At 37.0% G+C, this 21,229-nt stretch overlaps 2 protein-coding genes across 2 annotated transcripts in view; one reads left to right on the top strand and one right to left on the bottom strand.

Annotated features, from left to right (window-relative positions):
* RECQL (RecQ like helicase) overlaps positions 1 to 5,401 on the bottom strand; it is a 56,844-nt gene extending 51,443 nt beyond the window's left edge. The window contains exon 1 of the mRNA XM_044229292.1: positions 5,325 to 5,401. The gene's annotated coding sequence lies outside the window, so the exon portion shown is untranslated. The remainder of the gene's footprint in view (positions 1 to 5,324) is intronic.
* GOLT1B (golgi transport 1B) lies at positions 5,199 to 19,869 on the top strand. The gene is made up of 6 exons (XM_044226365.1): positions 5,199 to 5,403; positions 5,455 to 5,709; positions 11,877 to 11,968; positions 14,074 to 14,252; positions 15,182 to 15,263; positions 17,398 to 19,869. The coding sequence occupies exons 1-6, from the start codon at positions 5,199 to 5,201 to the stop codon at positions 17,434 to 17,436; spliced, it is 852 nt and encodes a 283-aa protein (XP_044082300.1). The 3' UTR covers positions 17,437 to 19,869.
* The last annotated feature ends 1,360 nt before the right edge of the window (positions 19,870 to 21,229 follow it).

Below are 21,229 nucleotides of genomic sequence, written 5' to 3'. Positions count from 1 at the left end.
AGTGGATCTTGAGCTGTGTCTTTGACAAGAGAGGATTTCAAATCTCTCAGTGACAATAGAATGCATTCTTTGATTAATAAGCAGACAAAATGACTGCAAAAATAGCTTTAAAAGATCCTTATAGGAGTGCATGGGTGGCTCGGTCAGCTAAGCATCAGCCTTCGGCTCAGGTCCTAGCCCCACATTAGGCTCCCTGATCAGCAGGGAGCACACTTCTCCCTCTCCCTCTGCTGCTCCCCTGTTTGTGCCAGCAAATAAAAAAATTCTTCAAAAAATTAAAAATTAAAAAAAAAATCCTTACATCATGTAAACAAAAGAAACTTCACTGGAAAAAAATCCATTCTACTACACAAGCAGTAACCTCAACTTAGTCCCTCTGCCAGAAATACAATTGGGATCCAACTGTTCTTTTATGAACTAGTGAGTTTTGCATTATTATGGCTATCAGCTCATGACTAAATTTCTCTAAACAAAAGCTATAAGATCCATTTGCATCTATCTGTATGTTTCTGTATGTCTATGTATACACATTATAGATGTGTGATATTTTTCTAAGTCCAGATGGTATTGCCAAAACTAATGTGTAAGGAGCTCTATACAACTGTCTTAAAGAAAAATAAGCACTCATAAAGTATTCTTGAAACCCTCAGAAACAAAAACGAACCCAAACGTTTTTCAAGTTCACAGGACTTGACATAACCTGCATAAAGTAAAACTTAGTTTAAGTTTGTTGGCTTAATAAAAGCATGTCTTCAAAATCTGTCAGTAAGAAAAATAATTTAGGATGTTGGTTATCTGCTTAATGTCTAATCCAAGCATAATTGTTAAAAACAAATAATTTAAATAAATGTAAATAAGAAAAGTCTGTACCAAGTTAAACTAAATAATGAATATTCCTTGAATATCTAAATCACTTCCAAATGAGCTAATATACTGAATCACAAAATACCAAACATAAGTTTACCTACTTTGGGCTTTTTTTTTTTTCTATGCAGTATTGTAGTACTATTTTTTTTAAAAGATTTTATTTATTTATTTGACAGACAAGGATCACAAGTAGGCAGAGAGGCAGAGAGAGAGAGAGAGAGAGGAAGGGAAACGGGCTCCCTGTTGAGCAGTGAGCCCAATGCGGGGCTCAATCCCAGACCCTAAGACCATGACCTGAGCCGAAGCAGAGGCTTAACCCACTGAGCCACCCAGGCGTCCCGAGTACTACTAATATTTTATTTAAAGAACTAACTTTAAACTTATACTGAAATAAAACTATACATTACTACCAAAAATGGAAAAAAAAAAAAAAAACCTATCATTTGCTTGAGTAAAACACAACCACACCTGTAACTGTAATAAATATAAACCAATGATATTTTTCCTGCTGAAGTTTGGAGATTGCGGTAATACTCTTTTTGTTAAAATGAATCATTAGCAGGTATAAGAGAATTACTAAAGACAACTAATAACTTTTCCGTAAAACTAATAAGGATTAAAAAAAGTTAAAAAGGAAGTAATTATTGCTATGTGATCCAATATACTTTTTATCATGTCCGGGTGCCAACTAAAATTGACCTCAGTGAATCAGTATTTTGGAAATGCCATTTAAACCCATTTAAGTTTGCTCTCTGAATTGGTTCCTGTCATGGTTATCTATCAGTACTACCGCACTGACGCAAATCTACCTTAGAATGAACAATTTTTATTAAGCACCTCCCTTGTGCTACTATGCAAGGTTCTTATTTATGTTTAATTTCATTGCATCATCTGCTACAAGGTAACCTAAATCTAGTTCTTCATCTTCTAGCAAAATAAATTCTGAATAAATTCAAGCTATGGCAACTATCCCTTCATTTATAAGAAATCACTATATTCTATTGGCACCTGCCAACACTTTTACCCTACCCTGGCTTGCTCATACAGTCTTAAAAGTCACTCATGCTTTAGTAGCCTACGATTCATCAGAACACACCAACTTTTGACTTTTTAATATTTGCAGAGAGAAAAAAGATACTTGGGTCTATTAATAACCATGTCCTTTGCCACATTAAAAACTATACTATTAAAAAAAATATGTCTCTAAAAAATTTTTATAACTGTGTATTTATAAATTTTCCAGTCCACAATTGCTTACTTCTTTTTACTAGCAACTAAAGATTCTAAGAGTTAAGAATGCTAAATAATATATGTAATTAAAGCTCATAGAGATAATAAAGATGAAAGAAAACAATAGTATATGGAAGGGAGTTAAAGAAAATATAACGTGTTTTTTGGACTAAGAAATACATGAAAAACATAGGTTTTGCTGTTGTTTTGATAAGGGAAAAAGGAAAGTAATTTTGTCTGAAAGTAAAATAATTCCAGAATGAGAAGGGGAAAAAAATCAAGTAAAAACTGGGTGGATATAAAAAATTGTAGAGGGTGCCTAGGTCGCTCAGTCAGTTAAGTATCTGCCTTTGGCTCAGGTCCTGATCCCAGAGTCCTGGCATCTAGTCACACATCCTCAGGCTCCCTGCTCAGTGGGGAGTATTTTTCTCCTCCCTCTGCCCCTCCCTCCTGCTCTGCACGCTCTCTCTCTCTCATTCTCTCTCTCAAATAAATAAATAAAAAGGTTTTTTTTTAAAGATTTTATTTATTTATTTGAGAGAGAGGGAGAGAGTGAGAGAAAGCATGAGAGGGGAGAAGGTCAGAGGGAGAAGCAGACTCCCCATGGAGCTTGGAACCTGATGGGGGACTCAATCCGGGGACTCCAGGATCATGACCTGATCCGAAGGCAGGTGCCTAACCAACTGAGCCACCCAGGCGCCCCAAACAAAATCTTTTTTAAAAAAAAGTTGTAGAAGTCTTTTTTTTTTTTTTAAGATTTTTTTTTATTTATTTATTTGACAGACAGAGATCATAAGTAGGCAGAGAAGCAGGCAGAGAAAGAGGAGGAAGCAGGCTCCCTGGGATCATGACCTGAGCCGAAAGCAGAGGCTTTAACCCACTGAGCCACCCAGGCACCCAAGTTGTAGAAGTCTTATGGAGAAGGGACTAAAAAAGGAATTTTATGTGTGGTCTAGCTAAGATTCAAATGGACTTAAGTTTTTGCAAAATTGTTCCCACAAAAGTGCTTTATCTCCAGAGACTCATGGAAAAGACTCTGACAAATAGAGGTTTCTGTTAATTTTACTATCATGACACTGAACTGAGTAAGAATTTCTAAAAATCTAGTGGAAAACTGATTCATAAAATTATTAATCCAAGATGAAGCAAAACAAGAATTATAGGAGACTCAATGAACTAATGAAGATGATTATAATTTTTTATTACTTCATTTAAAACAATGATGGTTCTTCAGTGTTTTGTTTCCCAGATTTAAGTCTCTCTTTATCTTTTAGGCTATTGATAGCTTATAATGGTGGCTCAGTAAAACCTACTTCTGTCATCAACAGTTGAAACATTTATCTTTTTCTCCCTACCTAATACTGCCAGAATTTAGAATCCCTTATTAAATATTCTTATTTTTCATGACAAAATATGTATTTACATAAACTCCATCTGATTTCCTTGTAATAGGACAATATTAGACAAGTTCTTAGCTTGGCTGCTTTAGCCCAAAGAGCCTTGAAAAGTTCAATCTAATTTTTTTTTTCTTTTTAAGATTCTTTATGAAAAGTTCCAGCAAAGTAGATTTAAAAGAGCTTATATCATCACCATTTCTGCTACACTTAATATAAATAATCAGGCCAAATTTATTGAAACTAGACTCAGTTTGCAAACACATTAGTCTAACTGTAGTTATCTTGATAGAAATGGGATGATTATAGAGAAAAACTATGTTTCAATAATACACTTCTGTGGCTATCAGATTCTACTGCTGGTAACTGCCCTTCAGGTTTTATTTTCTACTTATAAACTGGGCTGGATCCTAAATTCTAGTTTCCTCCAAAATCTGGCTAGAACTCTAAAAACTAACATTTCCAATTTCCTCCCACTCTTCTGACTTGGAATCACTATAAAAAAATAAAATGGCCCTTTTCCCAAAGCCATGCAAGCTAAAGCTGGACAACTGGATATAAACTTCAGAGAAAGGACCCAAAAAAGTGCATGTGAGGAGGACAATGTGCCTATGCTATCTGGTCACTCAGCGTAATCACCTCTGGGGAATCTCCTCTGGGAATTTCTCCTTAAATCATATTTACCTCTCTAATGTGCTGTATACTCTCAAGGGTTTTAAAGACGGGTCAGCAGCCACTCCCATGCCAAACAGTATCCATCAGATCAGACAACTGGATGAAATCAACAATAACCCCATAAATGATGAAGATGATGACATGATGCCTGAGCCTAATGACTCAACTAATAGCAACAGCAAAAATGTGACTCTTCAGCCTGAATACATCAACAGAGGAACCTGAAAATTACACTATACTGGTTGATCAGAATAACCAAAAAGGGGGAATTGTTAAAATAAAAAGCAAGCCCGTCTTGAAAATTCCCGGAGCAGACAAAACCAGTTTGGTCATACAAAGCTCGAGTGAGCTTATTTTCTAAGACTATCTTCAGCTAGACAATTACTTGTTTATACCGTTGGAAAACACAAGCAAAAACCGTTTCCCAAGGTTGATATGAGTAACCACTAACCAATTCCCTGTCACCTCGGGAAATGTTCCTATCCTAATCCCCGCGGAGACTGCTTACTCTCTAAGCTGCTTGGCAACAACATACCCCTGATCCTCCTTCCCGTTTTGGCTTGAGCGCTCCCGGTTCCCCAGCTGTTCTGTGGTGGGTGCACAACAGACGTTTACTAATGACCACTTCAGGGACCCACTGGTGTTCCGTCTGCTACTTCCGAACTCCCGACAGCACCACAGTAAATACTTCGCGGGGTCACAGCCGGTCATCGGGCCTGGAGCAAACACCGCTGAGGAACCACAGGCTAGAGCAGACGCCCGCCCCCCTCTCCCCAGCACCGGCCTTTAGGAAACAACAGCTCCCCTGTGCTCGTGCGTCCCCCGGTGGTGCTGCCCGTATACAGACTCCGGTTACCTAGCTTCCTGCGTGGACAAAGCCAGAGATTTGGGGGGGGGGGGCAGTCCGACGCACCCCTCAAGGACCAAGTTCCATCAGAGACCGGCGAGGTCCCCGCCCGTCTCTCTCCTACCGAAGTATCAGAGAACGGAAGTGACCGCGACACACCTTTCCCTCTTTGAGGGAAAGGCAAAATGAGCCCTCTCCGAGCAGATTTACCCCGAACTTCTCCCCAGGGGTTAAAGGACCCCTTCACTCCACCCAGCCCAGCCGCCTCGCTCTCCGACCTCAAAGTGCCGGCCCTCCACACCACTACTTACCGATTTCAGCCGCACTCGCGTGAAAACTTCCCGCCACCAGCCTTTCCTTTTCCTCCAGCTGCGAGCACCCGCCCTTCCGGTTAGGTTTCCTCAACCAATAACAAGTGGCACCCTTCTCTAATTGGTGAAGAGGTGCAACCACTGGCTGCGTCATCGAACAAGACTACGGATTATTGGTTCACTTTGGGGGCGGGCTTAGCCAATGGGAAGCGGTCTTGGAGCTGGGGTGGGGGAGGCTGCGTGTTTCCGGAAGACGTGGCGGCTCTGCCCTGGGCTGTTTCCCGGCTTCTCTTCTCCCGACTTTGCTTCACGCCCTGGGCGCCCGGAGGTCCGGTAGCCGCTGCCCTCACTGCCGCAGCCATGATCTCCTTAACAGACACCCAGAGTAAGGACTTGTCCCCGATCCTCTTATACCGGTTCCTTGAGCTCGTCTCCCCCCGCCCCTCTCTCCAGGTCAATGAATGAAGCTCGGCGTTGGGGGCGGCGGCCTGCGGGACTGAGCAAGGGATGCGGGACCAGGAGGACTGCCTTGAGGGGACGGGAGCTGGATTTGCAGTGGCCGACGTGGGAGGGGATCTGGGGAGGGGGAAGTCTTTGCTGAGCCTTGCACCAGGGTCCCGCTGTTCTCACTCCCAGTGAGATGGGGGCTTTGTTCCTGCAGGTGGTCACAAGAGAAAGTTTGATGCGCGGTGCCCGTGGTTCACACTTGGGAATATTTGTGCACATGACAGGCTGGGGGTCCTCTACTGGCCGGTTGTTCGGGAGGCGGTATTTTAAGTGTCACCTAGTATGGGTTTGGGTCTTTTAAATACATACAGATATACATAACCATATACATATGTATACATATATATATGGTTACACTTAAATATTTCGAGTATTTCGCCTTTTGCCACCTCTGGGAGCGACCTTCCAAAGATTCCTTGAAACGACTTCACCCTTCTACCACCTAATGTTTCCACAGTAGTAAAAAAGCCACCTTGTGTTCAGTGAAACGATTTCTTTTCTTAATATTGTGTATCTTGTTTTATTATTTTAGCATCTCTTTCTGCCTACCACAGAGTTCTCAAGGCCTAGCTTATGTCTCTTAGCGTTGTATGTTTCCGTTTCTTTCGTTATAACAGTCTTATTTCTACCCTTGTGTCAACCTTAATCATTTTCGTATTTACATATCTGCCCAACCGTGTGGGTCCTATCTTTTAATGATCGTGATAGTCTTTTTGTCTCACATTGCTTTATCTGCTATGATCTTCATTTCTTATTCGGCTTAACTTAGTTTGATTTTCAAGATTTTAAGAAATAAATAGTCTGTTAAAAAATAGAATTTCAGGAACGCCTGGGTGGCTCAGCTGGTTAAGCGGCTGCCTTCGGCTCAGATCCCAGCGTCCGGGGATCGAGTCCCGCATCGGGCTCCTTGCTCAGCAGGGAGCCTGCTTCTCCTTCTGCCTCTGCCTACCACTGTCTGCTTGTGCTCACTCTCGCTCCTCTCTCTCTCTCTCTGACAAATAAATAAAATCTTAAAAAAAAAAAAAAAATAGAATTTCAGGGGCGCCCGGGTGGTTCAGTGGGTTAAAGCCTCTGCCTTCGGCTCAGGTCATGATCCCAGGATCCTGGGATCAAGCCCGGCATCACATCAGGCTCTCTGCTCCGCGGAGAGCCTGCTTCCTTCTGTTTCTCTGCCTGCCTCTCTGCCTACTTGTGATCTCTGTCTGTCAAGTAAATAAATAAAATCTTTTTTTAAATAAATAAATAGAATTTCATTGTAAATGCCCTACTTTAAAGTGGAGCCTTAAGGTTTGTATAGAAGTCATGGCTGACTTGAACTTGACAGAACTTCTCAGGTCTCATATACACTACCAACTCAGTCAGGCTCTTCTCATTCCTGTGGTTGGATGGGTCTGCACTTTGGAGCTACCTGCACTGGCCCAGGAAGGGTACCTGTTTTGGTCTGTTGGCCTGTTCTGATCAGAAAACACAAAGTCCCGGGGCACCTGGGTGGCTTAGTGGTTAAAGCCTCTGCCTTCGGCTCAGGTCATGATCCCAGGGTCCTGGGATTAAGCCTCACATCAGGCTCTCTGCTCAGCAGGGAGCCTGCCTCCTCCTCCTCTCTCTCTCTGCCTGCCTCTCTGCCTACTTGTGATCTGTCTGTCAAATAAATAAAAATCTTTAAAAAAAAAAAAAAAAGAAAGAAAAGAAAACTCAAAGTCCCTTTCTTTCTTTCTTTCTTTTACTGTTATAATAGGAACTAGCAATTGTATGAAGGCAACGTCTTTCATTTTACCAAGTGCTTTCAATATAAATCATTACTTTTTTATAACAGCCCTATAAGGCAGGGAGGAGTATAGCTCTTTTATACATTAGAAGAGGCTCAAAAGAAATTCATTGTATGGTCATAAGGAAAATGACAGAAAGAAAACTTGAACCCAGGTCTGCTGGCTCAGAAACCTTTGTGTCCACTGTACCCTACTAGCATCTAAGAAAACTGGGTATAAACTTTATTTGAGATCTGTCTTAGAATACTGTGGGTCTTTCATGCAAAAATAGATACAACATTAGGTATTTATCTATAAAATTATGCATTGATTTTTTTTGATAGATTATATAGGAAATTCAGAATCTATTGTCTTTGTGATAGCATCCTATTTCTCTTGATTAAAACCCAAATTTAAAATTAGGTTGTCCAAGAAAATTAGAATTGTATACATAAATTGCTAAAACTTATTTCTAATTCTAATAATTAGAGAAAGTACTTAATCTTTACACAGCTTACCTATCAGTGAAGTATTATTACTTCTCCTTTCTGAGTCTGATTATTACATAGATAAAATATGAACTATGTATCCTTTGCATAGAGATTTTCTTCTGTTGAAGACTTCTTATAGGGACAAGTGCCTGATTTACATTCTTCCAAAATCCAGAACAAAGGGAATGGATTGGAATGTGGGCAGAATAGGGAGCATCCTCCTTCATTAAATCGATGAAGAAGATGAAATTATATTCTTTGTTGCTCATTTGCCAAATGTTTTGGTAGGACAGTGGATTGGAACACAAAATGGTTAGTGAACCAAAAGCTCTTTGGATTTCAAATGCTGCGTGTGTGTGTGTGTGTGTGTGTGTTTCACTGCAGAAACTGACCATCATTCAAGTGATTTACCAAGATTATTCTGGGATTCTGATTCTGGAAGAGAGTGACCAAGCACTGAACAGAAAAAAAAGCAATTCATAATTGTTTTAAGGGACTCTGTAATAACACTCTCCCACCCCCCCCCCACTTCATAAAAACACAAGATTTATTGAGGGGGACAGAGTAAGTTAGTTCCCATGCTGCCTGTAGATCTTTACTTCATTATGTCACATTGCTTGGAATTTTATCATGATGTTCAGTTGAGTTGTTCAGCTTGGTTGATATTCAGTCTAGTTGTTTATTATGAAATTTTTTATTTTTTAAAACACATAGTAGGAAAGAAAAAGCTAATATTAAAATTTTCAACTAAGATATCAAAATGCTAACAGTCATTGCTTTTGGATTAAGCATCTTTCCTTGTAAAATTTCCACAAAAAGGTTTTTTTTTCTTTCATTTTAGATAAATTGTATTAAACTGCTTTTAGCAAATTGTTCTTTTAAGTAAAAAGTTCTCACAAATAGACAAAAGGAATGCAGGTTTGATAATTGCACCAGAGAAAAATAAATTTATTTTACTGGGTATGATTCTGGTGGTGAGCAGGCAACTCTGTGTAGGGCTTTGCTTATGAATGCATAGACAGGGAAAAGGGAATTCGGGAGATGAGAAAGGGCACAGTGAGTCCAGTTAGAGACTTTTGACCCCCTTAGGCCAGGAAATACTTGGCAACATCATGCCAGTGCGAGTTCTGGCAAATATGTTATAGGCAACTGTCTCCTCCTGGGCTTACACAGGATGAAATAGTACAAATGTTTTGGTCCCCATGTTACAGTTGTAAGCTGTGCAGTCCAAAAACTGAGCTTGAATTCTAGCCTGACTCCCCACAGCCACCACTCTTCCTGCCCAGCCACTGTGCCGTCCCCCACCATGCATACACGTACATACATTTGCTGATTTTATGAGCAAGGATAAGTTACAAATCTCTGAGTCTGTGAACTATGGGGCTGGTGCTACTTTTCACCTCACAACTTTGTTAAAGGAATTGCAACATATTTGTATAAACATTTCAGTGAATGTGAAACCATATCCAGATAGTGTTTTTTTCACTCCAGTCAATTTTTAATACTTCTACTAATACCTACTTAGTTGTTAGATAACAACTAATCCTATTAAACTTGAATCATCTAAGGGTGCTTCCCCCAGATGTCCAGTATGCTCCAGTGCCCTTGAGTTTCATTTAATCAAACATATTTAACCTGAAAAAAAAAAAAAATCCTGTAGGAAGCAGTATGATGTAATAGTTCAGCATAGGGACTGAGTTCAAATTCTCAACCAGAAGTGTGACTCTGGGCAAACAAAGCTGTTTCTCCAAACCTCAGTTTCCTCCATTTCTAAAAGGATGTAATCTCACCCACCTTGCAGTAGTATGGGAAGGGTTAAGTAATAGAAGGTATGTAAAGTGCCCCATCATGGATGATTCATGGCAAATCCTCAGTACATAGCAGGTGTACTAACATATAATTTCCTGTCTGATAACAAATATCTCAAAAATTTGGGGGTGCCTGCATGGCCCAGTCCCTTAAGCATCCAATTCTTGATTTCAGCTCACGTCATGATCTCAGGGTCATGAGATTGAGCACTTCGTCAGGCTCCCCACTCAGCACAGAGCCTGTGTGAGATTCTTTGCCTCTCCCTCTGCCCCTCCTCCCATCCAAGCTGTCTCCCTCCCTCTCTCTCTAAAATAAATAAACTCTTGAAAAAAAAACCAAACAACTCAAAATTTTTATGTAATCATTAGGATAATTTATGAAAAGGTAGAAATTAGTCCTATTTAAATCACTGAACTGCCAGTGACTAAATCCTAACCACTAAATAGTTATACAGTGGAATTTTACGTGTTCTTTTGTCCATATTTTCTTCCAGGAAACTATGACAGCTCAACAGTCATTTTGGTCAGTTCTTTTAAGGGATTTAAGCATGGAAGCATTAGCCTCACATTTTCGTAGGATTTTGTCTGTTGGATACACTTATCTTTGTCTGTTGAATACACTTACAATATTTATATTTATATATAAATATATATATTTATATACCAGTACCTGAATTCTTTTAGGCTAACTTTGGGGGGAAAGGTTGTTGGAATGGAAGGCAGTAGTTAACTATAAATTGAGGAGTTCAGGGATGTAGAAAAATAAATGACAGAAGTGTTCAACTCTGTTATTTTACAGGGACATTTTACACAGCTTAAAAATTTTTTTGAGTAGCTTTGACCTAGATTTTGGCTTTCTGAAGCCAAGGCCAAAAAGTTAAGTAACAGATCAGAAATCATAAATAGTGTATTTAAAATTGGGTTTCTAAAAATATGATAGTTTCTGCTCTGTTTCATTATTTCATGTAGATAGTATGTTTCTGGGTAAAATAAGATTTGGTAAGTATTTCCTGAAAGCAAAACTAAAATGATCAAAGAAGTGACTTAGTGGCTTAGGCTTTTAGCATTAACAGAAAAGGACAACTGTAATCCTAGAAAGTTAAGAATCCTCAGAATAAAAAGATAAGACCAAGAGAATGTAAAGGTAATAAAATCATTGGTTTTATATATGGATGAACATAAACTTCAATGCTTACACTTCGATCACTGCTATATGCTCCATACCTAGAAGAGATGCTGGCATCTAGGAGTTGATTCTTTGTTTTTGAATGAAAAGAATAAAACCCCAGCACATTCATATTAAGTAAAACTGTTCTTTGAAACGTTTGGAGAGCTGATATTAGTACTTAGACACTAATTGTGTGAATGGATTCATGGGTTAGATAATTTATAGATGATAAAAACATATCATCAAGAAGTTAAAATTGACGCCTAACCTCCTGAAAATTAACTATTGAGGAGACAATGATGTGCTTCTCAAAATACTGCCCTTGTGAGAAGCAGTATGTCGTGGAGTGAAGTATATTGTGCTGACCTATGATAGCATTTCTACTAGGTTAAAGAAGGTCTTAATTTAAGAGGGGATGGAGGTAACTGTAGATATTGTATAAATAATTGTCCTAGAATATGAAAGGAGATAAATAGTAAAAGAAAACCCATATAGTTCTGTTTGATGCCAGAGGGGTTCTTGGGAGGGAAAAAGTATATAATCAAAGGTTTAGAATCCTGATGATCTTTCTCTGTCATGCATATGTTTATGAGAAGTGCTATTTATCATATAAGGATTAGAGATTTCCATTTATATCTTAAATGTTGAGGTTATTTGCTGCTATTAGTTTAATCTAGTATAGATCTTAATGAATGTCATAAAGTTAACCTGCAATGCTGAGACCTACTTTCTTATATCAGCCAAAAGAAAAACTAAGAAATTTTCTTAGTTTACGGGGATCTTAACGTAACTTATATTTTTCTCTGCCCTTAACTATATAACTTATATTGCAGAAATTGGAATGGGATTAACAGGATTTGGAGTGTTTTTCCTGTTCTTTGGAATGATTCTCTTTTTTGACAAAGCTCTACTGGCTATTGGAAATGTGAGTTTTTCAACATATATTTTAACTGAAGTCATAAGGAAACTTGAATTACAAATGAATTATTGCCTGCTGTTAAATTTGGGGGGAAATAATTCACTGTTACTCATGTAAAGATTCCTGTTGTCTTCTCTGTTTACATTAGTAATAAAACCTATTTCGGCCTGGGTGGCTAAGTTGATTAAACACCTGCCTTTGGTTCAGGTCATTGTCTCAGGTTCCTGGAATGGAGCCCACATCAGGGGCTCCCTGCTCAGTGGGAAGCATGCTTCTCCCTCTCACTCTGCCTGTTCCTCCCCCTGCTTGTGCTCTCTCTCTGTGTGTCATATAAATAAAATCTGTAAAAACAAAACAAACAAAACCTGTTTAAATAAAAGGTAAACACTTAAAGAGGTTTTTTTTTTTCATTTATTTTTTTATAAACATATAATGTATTATTAGACCCAGGGGTACAGGTACCCTCCCCAATGTCCATAACCCCACCACCCTCTCCCTACCCCCCTTCCCCTGGCAACCCTCCATTTGTTTTGTGAGATTAAGAGTCTCTCATCGTTTGTCTCCCTCCCTTCCTCCCCCCACAAACCCCCCACCTTGCATCTCCACTTCCTCATATCAGGGAGATCATATGATAGTTATCTTTCTCCAATTGACTTATTTCACTAAGCATAATACCTCTAGTTCCATCCACGTTGTCGCAAATGGCAAGATTTCATTTTTTTTTTTAAAGATTTTATTTATTTATTTGACAGACAGAGATTACAAGTAGGCAGAGAAGCAGGCAGAGGGAGAAGAGGAAGCAGGCTCCCTGCTGATCAGAGAGCCTGATGCGGGGCTCGATCCCAGGACCCTGGGATCATGACCTGAGCCGAAGGCAGAGGCTTTAACCCACTGAGCCACCCAGGCGCCCCAAGATTTCATTTTTAAAGAGGTTTCTGAATGACTACCCTGTTGAGTGTTTGATATGTAATACACAATAGATTAAATCAAGGCTGCCTTTAGTTAAGAGTTCAAAGTAGATGACTTGGTATCCCCCATGTCTTGGTAAATTTATTAATATGTCTAACTTAGAACATATGACGTGAAACATTTGGTTCAGTAGCATAAAATAAATGGATTTTTAAAAACCATTTAAACCTCTTAATATATCTGTATATTAAGAGTCGATTTGCTGAGAAAAGTATGTTTATTGTTTATTTGGAATATGTACTTTGTTGTCTATGTGTGAAGGTTGTGCAGGAGTTCTGGAAATAAATCATAATCCTTTTAAGAAGACAACAAAGTTACTGAATAGTGTTAAATATCTTCGAAGTATACATTATTATAGAGCTTTTAATTGAAAATTAGAAAATATAAGGTTAACAAAACTATTCCAAATTGATGTTTTAGTTAATAATATAAGCGCCATTGCTCTCTGAGAATATGAAGCTTAACTGTTTAGGCTCAAACATTAAAGATAGTTACAAAGGCAAGTATTAGGATTAAAACCTGGGGGAAAAGCAAGCTTTTAATAGATGACCATTTTTTGCACGCTATCTGAAAACATACAAAATATGTGTATATTTGAGAACATACAACTTTATTTTTATTTCTGCTGCCACCATAGATTCTGAAATAAGTAAGACTAAATCTTCTTCCTGGCTTTGCATGGTTTCCTCTATCAGCTTGGCCATGTCAGTATTTCTCCCATCCATAGGAACTCCTGAAGCCCATGGTGAAGTGTATTTCCGGGTGACATGTTTATGGGCCGCCTTCCTCTTTTGCTCTGCCACTCCTCAGCTTAACTAAAGCCCTCTCCATCTCACTTACCTGGGAAAACACTGCATATACATCTGCCTTTTGGTAACATCTGATCTTTCTTTGATACTCTTTTTCTCCATTTAATCAAGATAGAAGAGGACTGAGAAGAGTGGAATCCAACTCCAGCTTTCCCGTGCTTAGCCCACTCCTTGATTCTGCCTCTTGGTGTGCATCATAGTTTCCTCCAGCCAGTTGCCCCCATTGAGAGCCAGATGTGCTGCTTTTTATTATATTTAGCTTTGACCTTGCTTTGCAAATTTATGCGGTATGTTTGACTACTTTTTCTATCTTGCATCTTCTTTCTCTTCTAGGTTTTATTTGTAGCTGGCTTGGCTTTTGTCATTGGTTTAGAAAGAACATTCAGATTCTTCTTCCAAAAACATAAAATGAAAGCTACAGGATTTTTCCTGGGTGGAGTATTTGTAGTCCTTATTGGTTGGCCTTTGATAGGCATGATCTTTGAAATCTATGGATTCTTTCTCTTGTTCAGGTAAGGCAATTATTTTATTTTACTTTTTCTCTTTCAATAAACTAGTAGGCCAGATAATTAATTATTATAAAAACCTAGACATTTGCATCAGCTGAGTACAAAGACCATAATCTCAAATGGATTTTTTTTACATTGAATCTTTTATTGAATCTCTTATTAGATAATTCAGTCAACTATAAAAATGTTTATTAAATGTAGATGATTGCCAGTAGGGTCACTGTCTTGTATTTTCAACATGATAAAATTGGTTTTTATTGGGAATTTAAAGCATTATCTTTCTATTGAAGGCACTTTGCATTTAAGGCACTTTGTTATTTTTAGTAAGGAAACAGTGATACATACATACATACAGTATTTTAATTCATAGAACCTGATACTGCATAGTTACTGCCACTGGATGACAATTCTTTTAGTACATACACATATTAGAAAATTTTGTACCAAACACGGTATGGTAGATTTTGATCAGTGTTTTACAAATGCTAGTTACTAAGTGAATAAACAACAGTATTCTATGTGAGAAAATACCTTTTAAATAAGGTTGGTTTAATTATTTATTCAAGACACATATATCCTTTGTCTTCTATCTGCCAAATACTGTGTCATTCACGGGAGGTATAAAACCAAAGTAAGTATCAAATCTGCTTTAGAGAATGTCTCATTTCTATAATGGGAAATAGACTATAAAGAGACCAGGAGGGTATAGTAGTAATGTGTTATAGATGTATAAGCACAATACTGTAGAAGTATAATAAAGAAATGAAATCCAGGGAGAGGTAAGAAACATTACCACTACAGGTAACATTTGAAATTTGAAATCTCCAGAACGTTCAAAAGTTTAACTAGATCTTTTCTTTTTACTTGGTTAACAGTTGATTTTGGTAATAAGAATCTGTAAGTTCTGAGAACCATTTTTTCCTTTTTCCTAGGGGCTTTTTTCCTGTGGTCATTGGCTTTATTAGAAGAGTGCCAGTCCTTGGATCCCTCTTGAATTTACCTGGAATTAGATCAGTAAGTTATCATGTATTAGAAATAAAATTTGTAAACCATCAAAATAGTACTCTTTGATGCTCCTCAAGGATTACAATAATCAATACCTGATTGATAAGTTTTTTATTATTATATAAATTGTTACATCACCATAGATCATGGTTACCATGAATATCAGAGAAAATAATCATTGCTAACTGTAAAAAACCTGAAATTTTGTTTCACTATGTCCATTTTTAATATTCTTGATTTTTTAAAATGTAACTCAGAATGATATGCTATGCCACCTTTCTCTTTGAGAGTTCAAGGTTCTTTACAATTAACTTTTATATGATTTCTAATCTTAGAAGTCATTATGTAAAAAGGACATCATTATTTCTTTTTTCTTTTTTTTTTTTTTAAGATTTTATTTATTTATTTGACAGACAAGAAATCACAAGTAGGCAGAGAGGCAGGCAGAGAGAGAGAGGGAAACAGGCTCCCTGCTCAGCAGAGAGCCTGATGTAGAGCTCGATCCTAGGACCCTGAAATCATGACCTGAGCTGATGGCAGAGGCTTAACCCACTGAACCACCCAGGCACCCCAGGATGTCATTATTTCTAATAAGATTTTCTTTCTTAGACTGTATCACCAGATAGTGTGCATTAAGACAATAAAATCAATCACAATCATACTGGAAGTCAGATGATAAAATTCTGTTTCCAGCTCTCTCCACAGTTTGAATGATCTCACAAATCTGTTCCTTCAAGATGGGCCATCAACTTCCTAAAGTTGTTTACAGACGTTTGTAGATGTTTGTAGAGAGATAATCCGTAGCATTAACTGGTTTCTCAGAGAGCTAAAGGATCTCTTACCCACTGAAGAATGGGTTTTGCTGTAAGACAAAATCTCATTTCCAACCTCAAGTCAATTTTCTCAGTCAGAATCTTATAGCCTAGACAACCTAGATATTTGAAGTTACCTTTGGGGAGAGAATGTTTTGCTTTCTCTCCTCCTAAATTTCCTTTAAAATCCTAATGAATCCATAGTACTTTCAAAGCAGCTTTTAGTTTTGACGTGCCAATTACGTATTTATAATGATATAAAATGTTGGAATTTGGGCTGATAGGGGGTTATGTCCAGATCTCATTTACATTAATCTCCAAACTCATACTGTAGTCATGTTGTTTTTACTTACGAATTTTACTTTTGAATTTTTACAATGGCTTTTGAATTTATTGAAACTTCTAATTATACAGTTGTAAACATTATTCACATTCTTAATTTAAGGATTCTTCAGTATTTGCGTAAATGGACAGCCAGTACTATAAATTGTGTTTCCTATTATCATTACTTCATTATAATAAATGGTTCAGTAAAAATGTGAATAGTGAAATGAAAGGAAAGGTTAAATGATTGCTAGATTTTGATAGTATTATGACCACTTGGGTTACATAACTTTTAATATGTCTCCACTAATTATTTTGTTTTAATATTTGCATCACCATCTGGAATGCTGAAGAAGGCCCAGTTGCTTTACATTTGGGGTGGAGTAGCCAAAGTAAATAACCACTTACATTAACGTGTGTTAAAATTTATATTCAATAACTATAAACTTGTGCTTGCCTCATTACATCTGTTTTTAATGTCATTGCCACTTTTAGTCTGAAGTCCAGAATACACATTTAAAGTATTTTTAGTCAATAGATGTTGTTAATTACTGAACTTAATGGAGTTAAATCTGTTTGTTCAAAGACTACATAGGCCCAGAAGAGATCCTCAGTAATGGTCAGTTGAAATATCTTATTGGGTTCATTAATGCATGAATGGCTGACATTTCAGCTTTTTTTTTTTTTTTTTTTTTGTTAAGCTAGCAATGTTAACTTCATTTTATCCAATTTTTTTATTCATTGTGTTGCATTTCTCGTGTTGTACCCTTAAAGTCATATGCATAACATGTCATGCAAAAACAATCTTAGCAAAGAAAATTTTTTTATACACATTTACGTGTCAGGAGATTGTGGTGAGTAGTACTGGATAACCATTGTCAGTCACACCTTAAATTTCCACGAATCTTATATAGCTGGGTATTTTAATCAACATTAAAAATGTTGATACAATGTTTTCATAATGCTGTGGGTTTTCTTTTAATTACCTGTTTTTCTTCTCCTTTCAGTTTGTAGATAAAGTTGGAGAAAGCAACAATATGGTATAACAACAAGTGAATTGAAGACTCATTTAAAATATTGTATTATTTATAAAATCCTTTGAAGAATATTCAGCACAAAATTAAATTACATGAAATAGCTTGTAATGTTCTTTACAGAAGTTTAAAACGTGTAGTCTACAGAGTACCAATAGCAGTTAATAAAGAGGCCATGAGAACAGGCTTCTAATCAAGTGAGCTAAGAAGTCAGCAAGCAAACTAAAGGAGATGAATCTATGTTACAATACTTATTGAAACTCTGGAAGGCGATTTTTATTGTTTATCCACAATATGCGAAACACAGCCATCCTTGGAGAACTGTGGGGCCTGTTTCTTTTCTTCTTCTTTTGAAGGCGCAAGAGCACCCATAGGCATTTGCTTTTTAGAAATATCCACTGGAGTGGCAAAAGTATTTCCAGTTGCACTGTGTGTCTGAAAGTGATGCATGAGTTAGATTGGATTATGTCATTTAATGTATTAAAACTAAGGAAAACCCAGTTTTGATGTATTAATCACTTTTTTTTGTAAACATATGGTTAAAATAAAACATTTGTGGTTCTTCTGATTCTTAATATTTTAAAGCCAGATGAAAATCTGAACTAGATATTCACTGACAGAATATGCAAAGGTCATTCTTTATAACTAAACACTCCAGAACTACTCATACTTCTTGAGAGTCTGACCTAATTATCTGTATCCTTCATTACATGTAAGCATCTAACAAAAACCATTAAGTAGTCTGTTACATACCTTTTTTCATTGAATAGTCCTTTATTTAAGATACCAAATGATGCAAGCCAAATGGATTTTTCCGTCATGGTGTAGTTTTTCTTTTTTGTGTTTTGTTGGTTTTTTTTTTTTTTACTTTTGTAGTGATTTTATCATTTTCCTTTTCATAAATTAAGTAACTATTGATAATATTTAAGATGTAACATGTTAAAAGGTTAAATTTACATTTGTTAAGAGCTTTCCATATAAAGCTGAGTTTTCCTTTATTTTTAGCTTTTTCCTAACATCAAAATCAATATTCATGATGAATCCTTCATAAGATCACTCTTTGTCTTGAGTTCATGGAGAAAATATCTGAATCCACATGCTAAAGTTAGTTTACTATAATTAAACAGACTATAATTTCTTAAAAACATGACACTAAAAAATGTGTTGTTTTTTTCTACCATTGATGCTTGTCTGGCAGAAAGAAACAGTGGCCATTTCTTCATTAGTTTTCTGAGGTGGCTGCTTTTCTGGTAGATGTAAGAACACGTTTCAACAGTTATAGTACTACTTGTTTTACCACTAATGATTGCACTATTTACTTTTTTTTAACAGTTGCATAGCTTTTTAACGTACAAAATCATAACTGAAATTTGTGATTTTTATTTACAAACATGTCTACAAAATATATCAGCTTATGTTTTTAGTTAAATCTTGATGCAGAGAGAACACCCATCCTTGCTGGTCTAAAGAAGAAAAGACTTGGTATATAGTTCAATGGTTCAGTCTTGTGGATTACTGCCTTTTGGTACTGGCATTTGACTTATGACATAATCTGTGAAACTAGATGATATTGATGAAATGAGACTCCTACCTCAATAGTTCATGGAATAATAAGAGATCTAGTGTTGTGTCTAATGTTCTTCAAAAAAGTAATATCCTCATTTGAAGAGTGTCAAGTATATACATATTTTGGGGATCGACTTATACAAGTTGCCCTTATACGACTTATATAAGAGCCCTGTAGGACTCTTATACATATTTTTGACCGATCCATATTATTTTCAGTGGCTAGATAATTCTACTTTTTAGAACAAGAACTGTATCTGTTAATGTAAGGAACATCTATATTATTTAACTCCTTTGTAGACATGAATTTCTATCCAAATGTTCTTTGCACTGTAACAGATCTCTTTTTCAAAATCTTACTTCAGAATTGTTATTAGAAGTTGTGTAAAGGATTTGATAATCTCCCAGTCCTTAGTAAGATTGAGAGGCTAGAGCAGTTTTCAGTTTTCAAAGAGTCCACAGTTAATTTCAAATGTGAGTTTGGGGCTGCTTGGCAGCATTGTATATTTCTTCTCAGAACCACTGATGAGGCTCTGTTTTTAAACATACTAGTCTTCTGACAGAAAGCACTGTACATTATATTGTTTCTTTCTTTCCAAAGTTAGCCTTCTGTCTTTGTGACAAAAATATACTTTGATTATTGCTATGAAGATGGAGGAAAAGGTCTAATACTACTTAGCCTTAAGTGTACCTGGCATTGTTCAAATGTATTTTCTGTAACAGAAACATACTTGCAATGTTTTTCTTTTCCCCTTATAAACTGTAATTTCTGGAATATTGCTGCTTTAAAAAGTCTCACAGTCAGATTATATGATCTAACAATTGAATATTGTAAATACACTTGTCTTACCTCTCAATAAAAGGGTACTTTTCTATTAATTGGTGGTTGTCTTAGCTCGGGCTACTCTAACAAAATTCTGTAGACTGGGCGGCTTAAACAGACACTTGTTTCTCACAGTTGTGAATAATGGGAAGTACAAAAAGAAGGTGAGGGTAGACTCGGCTATTGGTGAGGACCCTCTTTGTAGCTTTCAAACAACTGCCTTCTTGCTACATCTTCATATGGCAGAGAAAACTTTAGTCTCTTTGTCTTAAAAGGACATCAGTCCTGTCATGGGGCAAGGGGATTCATCTTCATAATCCTAATTGCTTCCCCAAAACCCCTCCTCCAAATACCCTCACATTGGTGGTTAGGGCTTAAATATATGAATTTGGGGAAGATATATATTCAGTCCTTAACCATGGTCAAATGTATCTTTATAATGAAATTCAAAAAAAATAATTTAGCATTGCACAGTAACTCACCTCATTTTTTAAAAAATTAGCCTTATATGCATTTTAAATAAAATGGTCATCATATTTTCCATTTCTAAATTGTTTAAATGTAATCATAAATAGAAATGGATTTCAGGTTAAAAAAAAGTGGGCAGTGAACTTAGAAATAGTGGAAAAATGTTTAAATATTTTTTTCTCAAAATGAAAAGAATTGGCTAACAACATTGATGATAATAATTACATAATAAGTATTTGTGACAGACAAAACCACTTCACTGTCTTGATTATAAATTTTGGTATGGCTAAAAATCACTAGCCATGTGTACCACTTAAAGTACCCTATAACTATTTGTTGAATCCAGTACTTGAACTGCAGTTCTTGACTATTATCTGGTGAGCCAGAAGTCTTAAATCTTTTTAATAGATTTCTAACTTTGTCCTCTGTGCTGAAAAGTTTCCAACCTCTACCCTTCTGCTACCTGTACCCCAAGGAGGAACTAGGACACAGAAGTAGGATGCCCAAAATCCAACGACTGGCACACTTCTCCACAACCTTACCTCTACTAGCTCTCTAATCAAAAGGTCACCTCTGTCATATCACTCTTGACTCACTATAGCAAAACAGCTGGTCCATCCTTGTCCTCTCATAGAAACTTCCACTTGTTTAAAGACTTTGATTACAAGAAGAGAGATTTTTCGAGATTCAAAGCCTGGAGGAGGAAGACTGTAGATGCTGACCAATGAGTGGGAATTTTTATTTTGGAGAGCAGGCCTTCTCTGTGCCCCTGAATGACAGGTAGCCCTTTGAGGAAGTGACTTCTATTTGTGAGACAGCTGGCTGGCCTATGGGGCAGACCCACCCGCCCTAGCATAGAATAAAGCAAAGTTAGGAGAATAATCCAATGACCTCATTCATATTATACCCAAATCGTCTGTCATCAAAGGAGTAATTTGGATCTTTTAT

Source organism: Neovison vison, chromosome 12 (genome assembly GCF_020171115.1).
Source record: "Neovison vison isolate M4711 chromosome 12, ASM_NN_V1, whole genome shotgun sequence".
In the NCBI taxonomy this organism is placed as follows: Eukaryota; Metazoa; Chordata; class Mammalia; order Carnivora; family Mustelidae; genus Neogale; species Neogale vison.
The sequence above is the reverse complement of the archived record's forward strand: the minus strand, read 5'-3'. Positions and strand labels throughout refer to the sequence as shown.